This window comes from Pan paniscus, chromosome 10 (genome assembly GCF_029289425.2).
Source record: "Pan paniscus chromosome 10, NHGRI_mPanPan1-v2.0_pri, whole genome shotgun sequence".
Classification (NCBI taxonomy): Eukaryota; Metazoa; Chordata; class Mammalia; order Primates; family Hominidae; genus Pan; species Pan paniscus.
Window position 1 is genome coordinate 45,351,531 of NC_073259.2, and position 18,749 is coordinate 45,370,279.

An 18,749-nucleotide genomic window follows, 5' to 3' on the forward strand; every position below is an offset into this window, starting at 1 on the left:
CTCCCTGGCAGGAGGGACACCACTGGGTGCGGGGTGGGTTGGCTTGGAAAATGAGAGACAGCCACATTAAGAGAAGAGTAGAGGGGTCTCTGCTGATAGTCTTGAGTCTGTAGGTGGACTTGAGGGGAGATGCAGAAGCCACGCAGGACTGTAATGCATCTTCCGCCCCTGCTCTAGCCTCGCATAATGTGTGGCCCTGGCCTGGACACCCTCTAGGGAGCTTTAGGCAAAGGTGAGAAAGGAAAGCAGTTGTGAAATTTTGGCAGGTGAGGCAGTTGGAACCACTCTGCCGCTGTGTGCCCAACGCCTGGTCTCGGGAGCTTTGCTTGTGGCTCCCTAGTTGGACCCATTGCTCCTGGGAGGGGATGGTGCAGAACGGGTGGACCCAGCTGTATCAGGCTGTGGTGAGAGGAACGCAGGGCTGCAGTCCTCCCCCCATACCCCTCTTGTTCACATGCTCTTCTTACCCCACAGAAAGAGTTGGCCTAGTACATAGAGTTCAAGTTGTAGCTGCTTCTAGGGCCTTTTTGGCCTGGCGCAAGGATACTGTAAAGCCGTGACCAAGCGTCTTCCCCACATCCCAGGACAAGCCCTTCCGTGCTGCTGGATGTCTCCCTCTTGACACCTGGGCATGAGGAGTGGGGATGCCTGGGAGTGGAGTGCCTCCCCAGCTCTGCCTTTGTCCCCTTCCCGCTGGACAGATCCTCTGAGAGAAGGGCGGCCCAAACAAACAAACACATCTTTCCCTCCACCAGACTTTGGGCCGCATCACAGACAGAACAAACAGAAGCCAGAGGGACTGTGCATGATGTTTATTAGTGATGACAGTGAGGTGAGGCAGGGGCTTGTGGAACATGCTCTGTAGGTCACACACTAGACCCATAAGGCAAGAGTAGCCGGGGAGACAGGTCCTCTGTGCCCTGTCTCTCCCCATCTAACCCTAACCTAACAAGCGGCAGCTATGAGTCAGGGAACAAAGTCTGGAGCCCGGTTCTCCAAGGATGTATGAGGACAAGAACAGTAATGACAGGATGCAGGGCAAAAGAATGAGAAAGGCAAGGAGGCCCCCCTAAGTTCTCTGCTACACACGCCCTCCTTCCCCAAACCCCCATCCAGGTTGGCTCCCATCTGCCACTTGGCTTCACCATGCTCCTGGTCCCTGGTCCTGTCACATGTTAAGAAGCTTCCTGGCAGGGTGAGGAGAGCCCTTCCCTCCAAGAGCTTCAGCTGTGAGCTCTCTCTGGCCCGAGCGTGGCCAGCCTGCTGCTCCAGTCTTGGATGTGGCTGCCACACCCCAGCAAACGGATGGGTGTGCCACCCTGGGGGGGCTATGATTGTCTCATTTCTAATGTGTGGCAGTGAGGTGACTGGAGGCCCTGGATGCCAAAGCAGTCCCTTGACTGTCAGGACTTGTGCCTGCTCAGGGACCTTGTTTCTTCCTCATGCCATGGTGCCCACACCCCACCCTTTTGTCACTTTAATGGGGCATCCCTTCCCTGAGTCTGGTGGGAAGGACCCTGCTAAGGGGATCCTGGCCTGAGGGCACTGCCCAGTGGGGCAGCTTCCTGTGTGGGAGGAGAGGAAGGTGCCAGGGGTGCAGAACACACAGCTAGTACCTGGAATGGGAGCCTAGTAGGGGTCACTGCCCAGGAGGTGAGGGGGCCCCGTTTCTCCCAGAACCTTGGGACCACAGGCAGCCCTGAAGCTGGGGCTGGGCAGGGGGTTTTGGGGCCTGAGCCTAGTGCCAGCCTAATGCCAGTCTAATGCCACCCTGCCTGGAGTGGGCCCCCCAGCCAGCTGCGCCTGTGCCTGTCAGGGTAGGGCAGCAGGAGGCTGTCAGTAGCTATCCTTGGGCCAAGGCCGGTTGCGCTGCCAGTTCCGGTCATTGTGGTTGTGCTCTGAGTCCTGGGCTAGAAGCCGGTCTTGGGGGTCATGCCCGTTAGCACTAGGCAGCCCCGAGGTGTGTTGGCGGTGAGGCTGGTACAGGTCCTGGTAGGCATCTGCATAGTCCTCCTCCAGGTGGCGGGAGCTGCGCTGTGAAGATCCTGTCCAGGCTTGGCGGGAGCTCTCGCTGGCCTCATCAGAGGGCATCAAGCTGTCCCGCTCAAGGGGGGAGTGCTCCTCGCCACGCTCCCCCAGCAGCTGCTGGTTCTGGGGGCCATACAACAGCTCTCAGTGAGGCAGTACAGACCTCACCTTATCTTCTGGTGAGGTGCGAGATTCTTCCCCCCTCAACTCTCAATTCCCCGGTACAGGAAATAGTGCAAGGAAAAAGCATGCTGGAGCATTTTTCCTCTTCCGAGAGAGAAAACTGGAGCTTCGACTCCCGCAAAATTCAGGCTCTGCCTTCAAGGCAGCCTGGGAGAAGGTTTGGAGATTGTGTTTCTCTTCACCCCTAGGAAACTAATCTCTGACGTATCCATCTCATTGATTGATTCCCTCTCTCCTCAGGAAGTTCCTTTGCCCGTCTGTGCTAGCTCTGTACAGCAGAGCTGAGAGTTCTACAATCCTTTGGCATGCTGAACTGGAGGCCAAGGACAGTCCTCTGGGCAGGGAGGGGCAGTGCCTTGGCTGGCTTAGCTTGAGCATCTCTGCCCACTGGAAATGGTTACCTGAAGTCCGGGGATGGCACTGGGAGGACCCAGAAGTCCGGGGCCAGGGGCTGGGTGGTGCGTGGCCCGCCAGTAAACCTCCAGGTACTCAGCCAGGTGCTCACAGGCATCCTCCAGCTGGTTCTCATCCAGAATCACATCAAATGACTCCTGGGGAGGGGGAGGAAGGCGCAACGTTGGTTTCCCCTCAGTAGCAGCTCCCCCACCCATCTCTATCACTGCCGCAGCCCTGGGGGAGTGGGCACAGGAGCAGCTGACCCAGGCACTCACCGGTGGGCACTGAACCAGCTTATCATATGCCATCATCTGTACGGTCAGGTGCTTCATCTGTGACTTCCCCCGGGAGCGAATGAGACGCTGGAGTACCTGAGCGGGGAGGGCAGAGCTAGGCCTGGAGTCTCTCAGGACTCTGGGCAGAGCTGAGCCCGGGCAGAGCTAGGCATTTCTTCCACTTGTGGCATCAGTAGCAGGTGAGGATGACTCAGAGTTGTGTTAAGGGCAGCAGGAAAAGGGAACTCAGGTGCCCCAGGCAGGGACCAAGTAGAGTCATGCCACATTCTAGTAGGATAGCCCTGTGGGCCTCCTCCATGAGCCCAGCTGACTTACCTTTGGTGAGGACACTTTGACAAAGACGATGATGGGGGCCAGCGAGGTCTTGGCCAGCTGTGCTGGGTGGTTGATGGTGTCAGCGTCCAACACTACTAGCTGCAGGGATTTGGCCAGCTCAAATATGCGCTCGATCTCACTCTGCACTTCCGCTATGGAGGGAGGCAGCAGCAGTGCTCACCAGGAGCTCTGCCCACTAGCTCACTCCAGCAGGCTTTGAGGGCTCCCGAATGGTGGACAGGAAGGAATTGGAGGAAAAGGGCATTCATCGAAGCCTGGACAGGCAGAGGAATGGGAATTGAGGAGGAGGGGTGTGTTCTTGCCAATCCTGGGGGCAGGTAGAGGAGTTGGGCAGAAAGACAAGGAGGTAAGGAAGAGAAAAGGGAAGAGGGGCCAGGCATGGTGGCTCATGCCTGTAATCCCAGCATTTTGAGAGGCCAAGGTGGGCCGATCACTTGAGGTCAGGAGTTCGAGACCAGCCTGGCCAACATGGTGAAACCCCACGTCTGCTAAAAATGCAAAAATTAGCTGGGCGTGGTGATGGGCGCCTGTAGTCCCGGCTACTCAGGAGGCTGAGATGGGAAGATCGCTTGAACCCAGGAGGTGGAGGTTGCAGTGAGCCGAGATCTCACCACTGCACTCCAGCCTGGGTGACAGAGCGAGACTCCATCTCAAAAAAAAAAAAAAGAAAAGGGAGGAGGAAGGTTCTCACTGGCACTTGAGTGGGCACAGAAGCAGGTGGTGGGGACTTCTCACCAATGCTGGAGCGGGCAGAGGAGCGCTCAATGATGGTCCTCTTGCCAGGATTGTTGAGCACAGATCGCTTTGCCAGGGAGAGGTCGGCTGTGACTCGGGTGATGGAGATCCTGGGGTGGGAGTGGAGAATCACAGCTTGCTTCTAAACCTGTGCCTCAGCTTCTCCTTACTCAGCTCCCACTAACTCTTCCCTTAGAGAAGACTAGCTACAGGCATCTGGAAGTAGGCCATGAGCTTCTCCTTGGTTCTCAGGCCACCTCAGGCCAGGGCAGCTTACCTGCCATCAAATCTGTGTTTGAGGAAGTCGAAGAGAGCCTTCTGCATCATGTCTGTGACCTGGGGGAAGGCATGGCACTGATGAAGGACCCCTTTGGAGAGAAGCAGCCTCCCCATGCATGGCCCCAGAGTCGATACCCTCCACATACACACCCTGGAGGGAGGAGACACACCCCTTCCACTTTCCCTAGGGACTTCCTGTGGCAGGCTTGGTAGAGGTGACTCTTTGGGATCAAGGACCTCCTCTCACCTCATAACCTTTCAGAGAGGGTCCCACCAGCACCACAGGCCGCATGGAGGGCACCACGTCATATGGGGGAACATGTTCCGCCTGCAGAATGGACATGAGGTCAGTAGAAACCATGGCCCTGGTGCCTGTCTCATGCCTGGTTGGCGTCAGGGCAGATCCAGAGGTTCTGGGCTCCCTCCCCTCTCTGTTCTGCCCTCCAACAATGACTGCCTAGAACACTGTCCCCAGAGCCATAAGCCATGATCCCCCCAGCCCAGGTCCCTTCCTTGACTCACCTGCTTTTGCTTCTGCTTGGCTTTTTGGAAAAGGAAATACAAGATTAAAGTTGGTGAAGGGGGAAAGGTCCCTGGGGGCATGGTATCCCCGTCCCCAGGGGAGATACTGGCTTCTCCCCACCCCTTCCGATCCCTCCACAAACCCTTCCCACACAGTTCACTTGGGCAGGATCCCCTCTTTCCCTGTGTCTTAGCTACCCACCTACCCAAAATGGGTGGGTTGGGGGGAGGCTACCTAGAGATGGCGGAGGGGAGCGTCGGTTGCCAATGTCACTCAGGCTGGAAGGGTTCCCAGATCTCCTGAGAAGAAAGGGAGGCGAAAGAGAGGGAGAGAAGAATGTGTCTCTGTGTATGTATGTTCTATGCATTATTTAATAATTGTACACAATTCCATATGCTTTATCTAGTGAGACAGGTGTACATGCAATATGTGTGTGTGTTTGTAGATTTGTTTAGTGTTGAGTGTGTAGAGCTGGGCATACGTGAATGTGTATTTCAGGGGGATATGCATGTGTATGGCATGCATGGTGACGTGTCCTGTGGGTACAGTGCAAGTGTTTGGGGTGTGTTTACTGACTCACGGCCCAACTCTCACCTGGCCTTCTGCTCCTGTTTGAGCCGGATGCTCTCCAGGCGCTGGGGGCTGGGGATGAAGGCGATGTCCCCGCCCTCTTTCACTAGCCGCCCGATCCACCAGTCATTGCTGTACTTCTGGGGGCAGGTGGAGCAGGAAGGGGTGGTGAGAGAAGCGCCCCGCCCCAGTCCTGGCTCTTCAATGTGAAGGAGCCAGCGAGGCAGTCACTGAGCTGGTCTGAGGAATGCAATGCAAGGGGCGGTGGGCAGAAGGGGCCAGGGGAAAGGACAGCCAAGTTCGGGCCACCCAGGATTTCTGAGTGAGGCATTGCAGCTGTCACAGGGGACCTCGGAGGCAGCTAATCTAACTGCTCACTTGACAGACATGGAGACTGATGCCCAAGCCAGGTCTCAGAAGGATGGAGACCCTGGGGATGAGATCTTAGATATGAGGGGTGGACAGGTGTGTGTTAAGGAGAAGAGCTGATTAGCTTGGGGAATTAGACTGAGGATTGAAGTCAGAAGCATTAGGATCTGGAGCAAGAGCAAGAAAATGAAGTGTTAGAGGCTTCTGGAAGTAGGGGGGTCGATCACCTCTTTAATGTGCAGAAAATCTTTGGCCTCAAAGTTGACTCCAGAGCCCTGGACTGGGCACTCCTCATCCAGTACGCCACAGTAGCTGACATTGGTCCTCACCGCAAATGCCACAGGTTTGTGCTGGAGAATTTGGCCATTAGTGCAAGTGAGAGAAGGCTCGAAGCACCCCTTCCAGCTTCAGTGCCCCAACAGCAGAAGGCCGTGGCCTCTGCCCATCACACACACCGTCTCACACTCAAGGACATCCTGCCCAAGGACCCCTTGGGACTTAGGACCGAGTGCAGGTTTCCACCTAGCTTGGCCTCCTGTCTTGCCCCATGCCCAGAAAGTATACCTTGGCCCTTTCGAGCTGCTGCTGAGCCTGGCTCTCTACTTCACGCCGGGCACTCTCCCGGTCCTCCTCCAGGGAGACGTCTGAGTCCAGAGATGGGCGGCTGGTGTAGGAGTCGGCTGAACCCTGGGTTGGGAAAGAGGCTGTGACTCCCAGGCTCCGGCATGAAGGATGCCATGGAGGCACCCTCCTCACCTTACAGTGTTGCCTCTATTGCCCCCAGTTTCTCCATCTCCAAGGGGATAGCTGGGTCCCTATGGCCCCTCCTATCCCCTGAGAAGGGCCCCAGTGCCTCTGAGGCTACAGGAAAGCTGGCCCAATCCATAGGTGAAAAGATCTGGGCCCCTCCTCCCCCAAGTCTATTAATACTGCAGCTTTGAATAGAGCCTTCACTTCTCTTTCCTCCGTTTTCTCCCCTCTAACATGTCCTCTGAGCCGAGGGAAGGGAGGTGTGCTGAAGATGATGTATTAGAGATGATTCTGGATCGAGGAGACCCAGCCCCCTTGTTCACAGCAGCCTGCAAAGCAGCCTGGACATCATCCCTTTAAGATGCCTGTCAGGAGTCCAGCCAGCTGCAACAGTCAAGAGATGCTGGTTGGCACAGCACCAGTCCTCAATGTGGGGATCCAGCCATCTGCCCCCTAAGATTCCACTTTCCCTACTCCAACAAGGCTCTGAAGGCTCCCAAATGGTGAGCCCTTACCCTTCCAGGGTGAAGAGGAGGACACAAAGCTGCCAGCTCCTAGAAGTTACCTCCCCTTTGCTCTCCCCACCCCCTACTTTTCTTCCTTCCACACCTGCTGGGGCAACTAGCCAGGTGTGGGCAGCAAACAAGACACAGACCAAGAAGAACACAAAGCTGTCTCCCTGGGTGCAGGTGAGGCTGGGCCACGCCTACCACTTGGCCTACATCTCCCTAGTCCTTTCCCAGGCCCAGGGGACATCAGCCCTAGAAGAAGGCTATGCTAGTGCCAAGCAACCTAGCTACGGAGCAGGACCCCGGGGATGTGGGGAGGGGGTAACATGAGCAAGGAGAGTCTCTGAGTCCTGCCCATAGGAAAGGTCTTGGGCAATGAGGGTGCATTTGACGGTCACAGAGTTCAGCCTCAAGACCATGAGGGAGAGGCACAAATGAGTGAGGGACGCTGGACTTTGAGACAAGAGCCCAGAGGTTACAATGTCTGGGTTTCCTCCTCTGTCAGGGAAAGGGAGTCTTTCGTTTCCTGCCTCAGTTTTCCCTCTCTGTGGGGAGAAGCCTCAAGTGATACTTCCCACAATTCTGAGATGCCAGTGGCAGAGAGAAGGGATAAGCCTAGATAAGGGGTTCATGCAGGAGTGTGTGTGTGTATAGGGGAAAGGGCTTTAGAATGTCCTCGGGCAGAGGAACATTCTCTCAAGCTCACTGGGCATGACCACCTACGGAAGGCAGCAGAGGCCAGACTCTCAGAGAAGAAGGCAAAATCACATACCTGCTGTCCACCATGCCCTCTACCCCTACCCTGCCGTGGGCAAGAGGGCTGTTCAGCTAGGGGTCAGCCCAGGCTCTCGAGCCTTAGGCTAAAGACAGTGTCTATAGTAGACCAAAGGCCTGAAGATAGCACAAGGGGGAAAGATCTTTCATTTTACAGAAGAGTAGTCCGCCGACTGTTCCTCATCTCTCCTGAGAACAAAATGAGGCTGGATGGCAGCAGGATAAGTGGGGGATGAACCCCAGAAATAATCTTTGCACAGGGTGAGGGACCTCCTTCCCAGGGGTCTTAGGACACAAGAGAAACCTCTGTGGGATGTGGTGTCTGAAGCAACCAGACAGGGGCCAACAGGCTGGGAGGCAGGAGGCAAGGCAGATGACCACTCGCTTTGGTACAGATACATCGGGTACCTCCCAGAGGCCCAGAACTGTGCTAAAAGAGGAGTCTGACCTTTTCTGCCTGTGCTCCAGGCTCTCAGCTCTATTTAGTAATCTTTATTTTTATTATTTTATTTATTTACTTAGAGACAGGTCTTCTGTCACCCAGGCTGGAGTGTAGTGGCACAATCGTAGCTCACTGCAGCCTTGAACTCCTGGGCTCAAGCGATCCTCCTGTCTCCTGAGTAGCTACGACTACAGGCATGCGCTACCATGCCTACTAGTTTTTTGTAGAGACAGGATCTTGCTATGTTGCCTAGGCTGGTCTCAAACTCCTGGGCTTAAGCCATCTTCCTACCTTAGCCTCCCAAAGCGTTGGGATTATAGGCATGAGTCTCTATGCCTGGTTTAATTTAGTAATTTTTTTTTTTTTTTTTGAGATGCAGTTTCACTGTGATGCCCAGGCTGGAATGTAATGGTGCAATGTCGGCTCACTGCAACCTCTGCCTCCCGGGTTCAAACAATTCTACTGCCCCAGCCTCCTGAGTAGTTGGGACTACAGGCATGTGCCACCATGCCGGGCTAATTTTTATATTTTTAGTAGACACAGGGTTTCACCATATTGGCCAGGCTGGTCTCCAACTCCTGACCTCAAGTGATCTGCCTCGGCCACCCAAAGTGCTGGGATTACAAGCGTGAGGCACCGCTGGCGGCCTAATTTAGTAATCATAACGCCTGGGGCATCTGGCTTACCTGACCTCTCACCCTGGGATGGGAATCACAGGATCTCTCCCTAAATATTTAATGAGTTGTGCTCAGAATGGAACCCCCTCTCCATTACTCCCAAGTCCTCCAGGCTCACTCATCTCTAGTGCTCCAGTATTACTTAAGGAGGCCAGGGCTGCCCTGCCAAGCATGATCTAGGGTTTTACCTTTCCTGTACCCTGCTACGCCAAAATAGCCAGGTTTCAGTACTTTGGAGCTGCCAGGAGTTGGCACAGTGCCCTGGTGGTGCCCCCCTTGCCTAGTGAGTGTGTGGGCAGGCTGCAGCTCCTCTCTTGCCTGGCACGGGGGAAGGAGAGGAGGGAGATGAGCCGTTGGATTTATTTAGAGCCTGATCTCCCTCCTACTGCTTCAGAGGGGGCCTCAGGGAGAGCAAGGAGCCAGGCAAGAGAAAGGGAAGTGGGGGAGGGTGATCAGGAGCCAGAGAGAGATGGGAGGGAGCAATGGGTCAGCAGGCTGCCCTCCAACACCATCCACATGTCAGTCTGCTCCTTGCAATAGCCCTTGCCTTCTCACCAGGGATGGGAAGAACCTCCTAGGGCCATCCAGCCCCACAGAGAGGTTTGTTTTCAAGCTCACCTTGGCACCCTGGGCTATACCAGCTGTCCCTTCAACTGTCAGAAAGAGGTGTCCACCAGAGCCTTGAAAATGATCTGCTCTAGCGGCAATGTAATTAGCCCCAGAGGCCCCATGGAGAATTGGGCCCAGAAGGAGACCAGTCCCAGAAAAGGACAGTTGCCTATTCTGAACATCAGCATTCATCTATCCTGGGCCTGGCAGTAAGTGATGGGAAAAGACTTGAACATGAATTCCTCTTTCCGACCCAGGGGTGCTCCAACCTATTGGGGCCCCTTCCAAGCCATCTAGTGGTCCACTCCTAAGGAGGCCTTCTTACAGGACATTTGAGGGAAAGTTGTCAGCTCCAAGGGGCTGAGAAGCTGCTCCGCATTCTTGCCCCATCTTTCCAGGCACTCTCCCTGCTGTCTGAGCTCCGGGAATCACTGCTTAATGAGCTGATTTGTCTCAGTGGGTCAGGAGATAAAAGCAAAGAGGAGAATTAAATATTTATCGGTTGCCTGTTTCTCTGAGCAAAGCGCTTCCTCTCCATCCCCAGGCCCTCAGCTCCTCTGGCCTCACCTCCAGGCCTTCCATGCTGGGCAAGAGCTCAGGATGCCCGCTGCAGAGGAAGCCTCAGCAGGGGGCTGTGGAATAGATGGGGCTCAGTCACCTGGCCTACCCATGTGCTGGGCGCCCAGGTTTCAGCCTGGGAGAGAAACTGGGCTAGAGAAAGGGTGAGGAGATGAGGCAATGCGCAGAGATGGAGGGGGTGGAAGGGAATAATGGAGCTCCTCAAGTTTTAGGATCCGTCTGTCTGAAGAGGTTGGTCCCTGGCTCCCTGATGTCCTCTCAGCTCCCTGATGTGTCGTTTGCTTGAGGCACAAGAGGTCTAGAATGTCTGCCTCCCCAACCACCTCGGCGGCTCTCCTAGCTGTTGTGTTCAGACCCCAGAAATCCAGAATTTGAAACTCCAGACATGGCGTGTTCCCTCTCCAGAGCCTCTGTGCCCTCGGCCTCCAGCCCTGCCTTCTCCCACCCCTCTTTCCTGGGCCGTGGAGCCACCTGCTTGAGCCCTTCCCCTATACTGCCCCCTCTCTGCACACACCCAATGCCCCAGGGTCTGAGTCTGGGTCGCTGGGGAACGCTTGGCATGAAAATCCATCTCCCCACGTTCTTAGAGCGCCCCCCTACAAACCCTGCCCTGCCACTGAGGCGTTTTTCAAAGTCCTGAACCGGGGAAAGGGTTGAAGGGAGAGGAGGTGTCACCCCAACTTCCCCGCCCCCACCCTCACCGTGGGCACTCACCGCCTCCGAGTCCTCAAACCCGGGCACGTAGGAGTCGTCATACATGGGGGAGTCCGGGTGGGGGGAGCGAGCGGCGCCGGGGGCGGGAGCGGCCCGGAGGCAGGGGCAAGGACTGCGGGCCGCGCCCGGGAGATGCCACCGAGCCCCGCAGCCCTGCGGGCGGCGGCAGGGAGCGAGAGAGCGCGAAGGAGGGAGCGAGCCGCGAAGACCAGCTGCTCGGAGCTCAAATCACCGCTCCCCCCACCCCACCCTCCCAAACCCAGCCGGTCCCACCCCGAGCGCGGCTGAGGAATCTGGCGCCGGCTCCTACAACAATAGTGCCCGCCCACCTGACCCCCTCCCCGGGAGAAGGCGGGGGCGGCGGCCACCGGGGAGCCCGGGCCAGGCCGGGAGAGGGGAACGAACCCGTGCTGGGTGGAAGGTGGGTCCCCGAGCACCTACGGGGCCGTGGCGGCGGGGAGGAAGGGGAGGAGAGGCTGCGGGCAGGGCGGATCCAGGCAGGGAGGAGGCGGGGCGAGGAGAGATGCGGAGACAGAGACGCTCGGCAACCCAGGAACTACTCCGCCGGGAAACAAAGGGCTGCGGCGGGGGAGGGAGGGGGCGCTGAGACCGCGAGGGAGACGCGACCCGGGCGGAGACTGGAGAGGGCGCAGGTGTCGAGGAAACCGGAGAGAGAGAGGCAGAGGGAGGACGGAGAGGACAGGAAAATGGGGAGACCCTGGGAGACAGAAGAGGCGCGGGAACGAGCGGCAGACGGGGGAGGGGTCCCAGGCGACTGCAGGGCGGGTCTGGGCCCGTGCGTCCCGGAGGCTCCGAAAGCAAACCCCGCAGTGGTCCCGGGGAGGAATGGGCTTGGTGCCCCCAGGCTAATGACAGGACGGCAGCTCCTGCCCCAACAGGTGCCCGGCCCCCTCAGTACGGGGACGCTGCGGCAAAGGCGGTGTTGCCCAACCCTTGAGAAGGGGGGAACTTTCCGTGAGCTGGGTAGGCCTCCCCACACCTGTTGCACGGATAGATTTTGTCTTAGTCCTGCCAGGATGGGGGTTCCCTTCCCCACTTCCCTGCCAAGGATTGTGCCAGACAGTGCCAAGGCATCCGTGGGAACTGGGGCAGAAAGGGGCTGTTTTAGGTGAGCCTAAAGGGAAGGGGAAAGAAGCCAGAGGGTGGAGGTAGGGGGATAGTTGTGGGTGGGATCCTGGCTACACTCGGGTTGGGAGAGGAAAAGGCCAGTCTCCTCGGAGTCACTAGGGTAAGGCCAGATTCTCCCCTTAGCAGAAGGGCTTGTACCACTCTGCACCACTCAGTCTCCTTCACAGGAGCATTGAGATTTGGGGTAAGAGAGCCGCAGCCCTTATCTTGAGGAAACTTTCCCCAAAGATCCACCCATTTGAGCTCTCTCCTTTTTTCATCTCCTGAGCAAAATTCCTTCTTTGATTTTTGACTGCCTACCTTTGTGCCCCACGAGGAGGATGTGCGTAGACAGGGGTTACACTTGGAGGCCTCCTGGTGCCCATGCTCTTGGCCCTGAGCTCAGTCCTTTTCCTTTCCCAATTTCTCACACCCGGGAGTTCAGCAATCTGCTCATCCCTCCTAGGCTTGAGGAGAATCAGAAATCCAAAACTCTGACATGGCTTAGTAAGATCTATGGTAGAAAGCACTGTGCGTGGGAGAGAGAAAGCCCACCCAAACCAAGTGGCTTCCCACCTGGGTCACTTATCGGTGTTATCTTGGCAAGACAAAGAAGAGCTGCATCTTCAGACTGACATCTTTAGTCTGTCTACTGTGGGTGGCCCAGAGCAGCCCTGCCCAGCACCTTCCTCATGCTGGGTTTGACAAACAACTTTGTTGCAGCCCCTGTGGCTGAAGGGACTGTCTCCTCTCCTGAGTCCAGCACCAACTGGGGTTTGGTCATATACTGGATTCTTCTGTATTGGAAGTTCCCAGACACTGCCCACTTTTGTGCCCTCACCCAGTTACGCAGTATTCCTTGTATCCCCCTCTTTCATCCTTTCTCTTCAATTCCTTCTTTCAGGGGCCTGGAGAGGTGTCAAAGAGTAAGACCCTCAAGGTGCTCTTCTCCTGGGAGATGGCTCTAGTGAAGAAAGCAGTGGTGGAGGCAGCTGTTTCTCTTCCCATCCCTGCATGCACTCTCCTGGCCTCTCCTTTTGGGACTCTCTCCACCCACAGAAGGTCCTGGGGCTGTAGGTAACAGCGGATCTGCCATCGGCAGCACTCCTTCCTCACACTCCTTGTAATCTCCTGCGACAAGGTTGTCTAAGTCTGCTCCTGAGGCATGTGTTGCCATGCCAACCATCCCCAGGAGATGGGTTCAAGCTCCTCATACCTGGGCCCATCCCCTGGGTCCTGCAGTAGCTTCAGAGCTTCCCTCCTTCTTCTCATATCTCTGGGTTGCTACCCAATGTTCCTTTCATTTCTCACCCACACCTGCCTACTCTAGTTCTAATACCAACTTGGTGACTTCTTGTCCTGTGACAGGACATGTGCCTGTCAGTGTCCATGTAGCCCTAATCTCTTTTCTTTTTCATGGCTGGGCATAAAGGGAGAGAGCTGAGGGCAATAAAGGATCAGGGGAGAGGCTCCTCCTGCTGATTCTTTCTAGGAGAGAGTTGTTAGACTGGCAGCTGGCAGGTACCCAAGTCATAGAAGCAAGACATAAGAGGAAAAGCCTGAATAATCAGGTTTGGGAGCTGGAATATATTGAAACCTTCTTGGGAGGTTTCAGAATATATTCTAGCTTCTCCTCTAAGTGTACCAGGAAGCTGGGCAGATCCCAGTCCCTGGGCACTGAATGGGGAAACTGAGACAGAAGCTAGGCCTTCTGGGAAGGCTTAAAGACTCCTCCCCAGCACTTTTTAAGATCTGGACCAGGTGGAGGCCCCTACCATTCTGGCTGCTAGGCTGCCAGGGAACTCAGGGACAGGCGCTAGGGGAGCTTGGCAGAGCCCTTCTTGTAATCTAGCCCCTTTTTTCTGGCTCCTCAGTCAGTCCTCTCCTCTCATCCAATCCCAGTACTAGGAAGCTGCCAGCTCTGGCCGCTCCCTCCTCTCTAACCCGGTGCCTCTTCCACCCCTGGCCTCACTTCCTCCGGTTTCCCTGCCTCCCCATCGGTGCAGTCTCCCCCAAACGCGTGCCCCCTTCCTAGCTTGGAGCGGAGCTCTCCTCCCACCCAGTGGGGAACCCCCTTCCCACGACCCCACACCCCCCCCCCCCCCCCACGGTTACCTCGTTCAGCAGGAAGGTTGCACTGGAGTCAGAAAAAGACATAAACCAGGCTAGCGGCCTCTCCCCCTCCCCCGGGCCAGGGGCTCCGAGGCGGGAGCAAAACCCGGCCGCTGCTCTGCACGCTGCTCCCGCCTGCACGCCTGGCCTCGCCCCACGCCCGCCGGGCTCCGCCGCCTGCTCCCTTCCCTCTCCCCTGGTTCCCTCCCTCTTTCTCCTCCCTCCTCCCTCCCTCCCTCTCCCTTCCTTTCTCGCCGCCTCTGTCAGTCTCTGGCTCTCCCTGCCTTTCAGCCCAGCCTCTCTCCACTTCCGTCTCTCCTGTCTTAAGGTCTTCGTTCTGTTTTTCCGTGTGCCTCCCACTGTCCTTCCATCCCCACGTCGCACCCTCGCTCCTCGGCTTCCCCTGCCGCTCTGCTTCTTCCCTAAAGTCCTCCCGAGAAAGAGTAGGGACTCTGGAGTTTCCGCCGCCGCGGGCAGAAGGGCAGGAAGAGCTCCAGGGCTGCCCCAGCTCCAGGGCTGCCCCAGCTCCTGAGCTCTTGGCGGAAGCTTCTGCTCCCTCCCGGCCCTGCTCCGTGCGTCGGGCGCCCATCCTCCGGCGGCGGCTGCGACCCCGACCTCGGCGGGGGAAAGGACCGAAAAGCAAGAGTGCTGGTGCTCTGCTCGCCCGCCCAAGCGTCAAGGCGCCCATCCACTCGTCCCCGGCTCGGCTCTGTGTCTCCAGAGGGATCGGCATCCCTGTGGAGAGAGCCCAGCTGGGATCGCCCCGCGCCCGCGGAGTCTCTGCCGTCTCCCCCCACTCCTGGGTTCTGGTGCAGCGGGTCTCAGCTCCGCGAAGGGGAAGGGCGAGGCGAAGCGACGCGGCTCCTTCTCGACCCGCTGCAGCGCCCCCTGGGCTCGCTGGCCCGGCGGCTACACGCGCCCTCCAGGTGGCGGCACCGCCTGGTGTCCGGTCCCGGGGCCGCGGGGTCCGGCCCTGCCAGCAGGCGGCGCTGCCCAGGCCAGAGCAGGGGGGACGCACCCCGGATGCAGACACCGCCCAAGCCCAGGACGAACCCCTCTCCCCCTCCTTTCTCCAGGAACTGCAGTCCCAGCTCGAGACCCCCAGTAGGAGACCCCAGGCTGCGCTCTACTTATTCCCACCCCGTGGGGCTCCTTCGAGACACCCGCGCCCTTCCGGGACCCTAGCCCGTCCCTACCTCCATCCTGGTCTCGAGGGGCGCCCCAGCTAAGCCGGGCAGCGTCCTGGCCGGGACTGGGCAGCAGGGAGTACAGAGTCGCGGGACCGCTCCTCGGGTCAGTACCCCTCCCGCCCCTTTCTGCGGGTGCGTCAAACAGGACAAGCCCAAGTTCTGGCGGGGGAAGGGGGAGCGGGGGTGTAGTCCCAGTTGGCTCTCTCTCTGGACCCTTCTGAGCGGACAGACCGCTCATTGGTCCCTTCACACCCCCAACGACCCCAGGCTGGACCCTTCTCCAGACCAAAGACGGCGCCTGGGGCGGGGAGAGACGGACCCCCCTTCATGGAGACAGACACACGCTGACTCCGATTGACCCAGGTCCCCAACTTCCCCTCAGCATTAACTAGAACGCTCTCCCCTTTCCAGTGGAGGGCGTCCCACCCTTCTTCCCGGCCCTTCTTTTAACCCACTTCCCCTGGGAGTTTCCGGGACCCCTCCCCTCAATCCTCCCATCCCCGGGATCTGGGGAGACTGTTCCTCCCTCTCTGCTCAGCTGACCCTCCACTTGCCCCCATTTCTGAGGGAGGTAAGTTGGGGGAGAGTAAATTCTCTCTCCACTCCCTCCTCCCGAGGCTGGATTTAACCTGGAAAGTGCTTTGAGAAGGCACCTCCTCCCCCACTCCCTCTGTAGTCTAGTCTAGTGGATCACGGAGCCCCTACCACCCACCCACCTCCAAGTTGCTCAGCTTCGACCATTCAGAGGAAAGAAGTTATGTTATTTGTGTGTGTTAAAAATGCGTGTGGAGGTTTTTATGGTTTTGTTTTGTTTTTTGACTCTAGTAGAGGGAGCAAACGCTTTGCCTTTCATTTGGCAAGAAGACCTGGAGGGAGAGAGGGCCCTCCCCACCTACACTCCCCTGCTGACCACAGCTAATGGACTAGCTCCGCTGGGCCCTGCGGCAGCTTAAGTTTCCATAGGAGAAGGGAGGTGGGGAGAGAGGGGATGTTGGCCCAGGCAAGCAGTTGTCCCTGGCTTCCCGCAACCTTCTCTCCTTCCCTCCCTCCACATTCTCTGCCTGAAACTATAGCATAGAAACCATCTCTCCACCTTCCACTTTATTTTTATTTATTTATTTATTTGTTTGTTTATTTTTGAGACGGAGTCTCACTCTGTCGCCTAGGTCGGAGTGCAGTGGCGATCTCGGCCCACAGCAACCTCCGCCTCCCGGGTTCAAGAGATTCTCCTCCTCCCAAGTAGCTGGGGCTACAGGCACGCCACCACACCAGGCTAATTTTTGTATTTTTAGTAAAGACGAGGTTTCACCATGTTGGCCAGGCTGGTCTCCAACTCCTGACCTCAAGCGATCTGCCCGCCTCGGCCTCCCAAAGTGTTGGGATTACAGGCGTGAGCCACCGTGTCCGGCCCACCTTCCACTTTAAAATAGAAATATCAGTTACTTCTCCCTGAGGTTGGCGCCGAGGCTCACGCCTATAATCCCAGCACTTTGGCAGGCCGAGGCGGGCAGATCACTTGAGGCTAGGAGTTCAAGACCAGCTTGGCCAACATGGTGAAATCCCATCTCTGCAAACAATATAAAAATTAGCGGGGCATGGCAGTGCACACCTGTGGTCCCAGCTACTTGGGAGGCTGAGGCAGAGAATTGCTTGAACTCAGGAGACAGGCTGAGATCGCCCTACTGCGCTCCAGACTCTGGGGGACAGAGTCTCTGTCTCAAAAAAAAAAAAAAAAAATTACTCCTCCATGAGCCTATCACAGGAAATCTGAGGTGCACAGTGGCAGTTCCCCACCCCTTACTTTTCTCATTTCCACCCCAGCTGCTGGACCACAGGCCCCTTCTCCATCTTGCTCTGCAGAGAAGGTAGGAACTTCAGAGCTAGAGCCAGCAGCCCATCCTCCAGGTCCCCAGAACTGCCCTCTCCCAGGCCCTTTCTGTGATGTGACTGGCAGGATTATCCTTCTCCAGGGCCTGCCCAAGACGCATATCCTCTTCCTCCCCACTCAAGCTCCCTCAGGGCCTTCATCTCTGGCTCAAACCTCATAGTATCTGGGCAGGGCACCCTGCTGAGAGGGGCCTCTACCCTGGATCCATTCCTGGAAGCTATGCCCTCTAACTTGGCCCATATAGGCTCTGAGCTCTAGCAAACAGGCCCCCAGGGCTTCCCAGGCAGCCTTCATCCCTTCTCCCTGCTCACCTTGTCCTCAGACCCCAAGATTGTCAGGACTTGGGATATCTGGCAGGGCCCCTACAAGCCACTCTGGCTAGTCTGTACAGACACAGCTCTGCAGCAGGAGGTAACTGATCTAGAGCTGGATTTCAGTGTCCGTTTGCCTCCTCAGCAAGGCATAATCTGCACAACTGTGCTTAGTGGCCTTGATATTTGAAAGTCTGTATACTACAAAGATAGAGATCACCATGTCCATCCCTTTTTATCTTTTCTACCTAGACCAGAAAAAGGTACCTATCCCTTCTCTTCTGAGAAAATCCTGTGGAAGTAGCTTCCACAGGGAATCCCCATTGCCAGTTCCAGATATTACTCTGGGGGAAGTTTCTCCAATATCAAACCTCAATCCCTCCTGCTGCAGTGCCTTCTTTTTCTGGGCTCTGCCTCTGGACTCATGGTGTTATTTGATGCTTCGAGGAACTTTCAGATTCCATCCCCTGATGCAGCATTTGCTATAAATATTTCTGAAGGGTTTCTTGCTGACAATGCCCAGCAAGATCGCACCCTCCTTCCCAAATCAGGCCTCTGGACAGACTGGGGAGTCAGCTGTGGGTTCAAGACCTAACTCTTGCTCACTCTGGGACAGATAGTATGACTGTTGTGTGCATTTGGAGGTTCCTTCTGGTACCTGGGAAGGAGGGGAAGGTGAGAGGGCTGAGGTGATTGGCTTCATGCTCTTGCTGCCCAGAATCCGGCTCAGCCTAGCACATAGTAGGTGCTTGATAATATGTTTCTTTTAGTCTTAGATCCCAGTTTCCCCTCTGGGTCTGCTGATGCACATGATAGGTGATTCCAGTCTCACAGAACGGATTGCAGTGAGCAATGAGCCTGGAACATGAGTGGAACTCTAGGGCTGCCCCACATGGAGAACGGGTATTGATGGCAGGATCTCTAGGGTGGCCAGGGGAATGTGGGGGCTGGCCTAGAATTTACCACCTTCTCTCCCTCACTAGAAGCAAGGAACTGCTCTCGCTAAATTCCTAAAGCTTTAGGACTCTGAATCACAGCACAGCACAGCCCAAGGGGTCAGTTCAAGTCCTTCCTCCACCCCCACACGTTTACAAGCTTTGTAAACATCAGAGGTTAGTCAGGGAAGCTGGGCTGAAAAGAGATGGAGGTGGGGGTTAGGATCCTTGGAAAAGGTTCTGCGATGTTTGACTCAGATTACAGGCACATGTGGTGGGAGTTCTTTGGGAAAAGAGTTCCCCAAGTGGGGGCAGCTGAAACATGCCAGCTGGAGCAGAGAGGACTTGGGCCTTTAGGAGGGTGGGGCTGCTGACAAGAGGCTGAGGGTGGCCTTGAGAAGGTCAGAGCCATGAGG

At 56.7% G+C, this 18,749-nt stretch overlaps 1 protein-coding gene and 1 long non-coding RNA gene across 6 annotated transcripts; one reads left to right on the plus strand and one right to left on the minus strand.

The window, feature by feature from the left end:
- Positions 1-797: 797 nt before the first annotated feature.
- On the minus strand, positions 798-15,550 carry CACNB3 (calcium voltage-gated channel auxiliary subunit beta 3). 4 transcript variants are annotated; one of them, XM_063593063.1, is made up of 14 exons: positions 12,219-13,295; positions 10,770-11,348; positions 6,280-6,402; positions 5,943-6,065; positions 5,371-5,486; positions 5,011-5,075; positions 4,776-4,795; positions 4,501-4,581; positions 4,252-4,310; positions 3,975-4,084; positions 3,219-3,370; positions 2,883-2,978; positions 2,613-2,762; positions 798-2,151 (listed from the first exon to the last, which is right to left on the minus strand). In XM_063593063.1, exons 2-14 carry the CDS (start codon positions 10,812-10,814, stop codon positions 1,837-1,839), a joined length of 1,455 nt encoding a protein of 484 aa, XP_063449133.1. In that variant the 5' UTR covers positions 10,815-11,348; positions 12,219-13,295; the 3' UTR covers positions 798-1,836. The 4 variants fall into 4 exon arrangements, with proteins under 4 accessions (XP_063449133.1, XP_063449134.1, XP_003825857.1 ...); XM_063593064.1 differs by lacking the exons at positions 10,770-11,348; positions 12,219-13,295 and adding an exon at positions 15,206-15,550; XM_003825809.5 differs by lacking the exons at positions 10,770-11,348; positions 12,219-13,295 and adding an exon at positions 14,013-14,194.
- On the plus strand, positions 11,114-15,997 carry LOC117975442 (uncharacterized). 2 transcript variants are annotated; one of them, XR_010108824.1, is made up of 4 exons: positions 11,114-11,190; positions 12,802-12,974; positions 15,086-15,302; positions 15,467-15,997. It is a non-coding gene; the product is annotated as an uncharacterized LOC117975442 (long non-coding RNA). The 2 variants fall into 2 exon arrangements; XR_004665696.3 differs by having other exon boundaries at positions 11,126-11,190; positions 12,802-12,970.
- Positions 15,998-18,749: the final 2,752 nt, after the last annotated feature.

Bases quoted from the DNA above. Each gene is read 5' to 3' on its own strand.
- CACNB3 (XM_034935949.3), bottom strand. From the start codon at position 10,814: ATGTATGACGACTCCTACGTGCCCGGGTTTGAGGACTCGGAGGCG. The intron at 4,582-4,775 runs GTGAGTCAAGGA...TCCATTCTGCAG, and splicing joins CCAAGCAGAAGCAAAAGCAG to GCGGAACATGTTCCCCCATA. The intron at 2,152-2,612 runs GTAACCATTTCC...TATGGCCCCCAG, and splicing joins GTGCCATCCCCGGACTTCAG to AACCAGCAGCTGCTGGGGGA.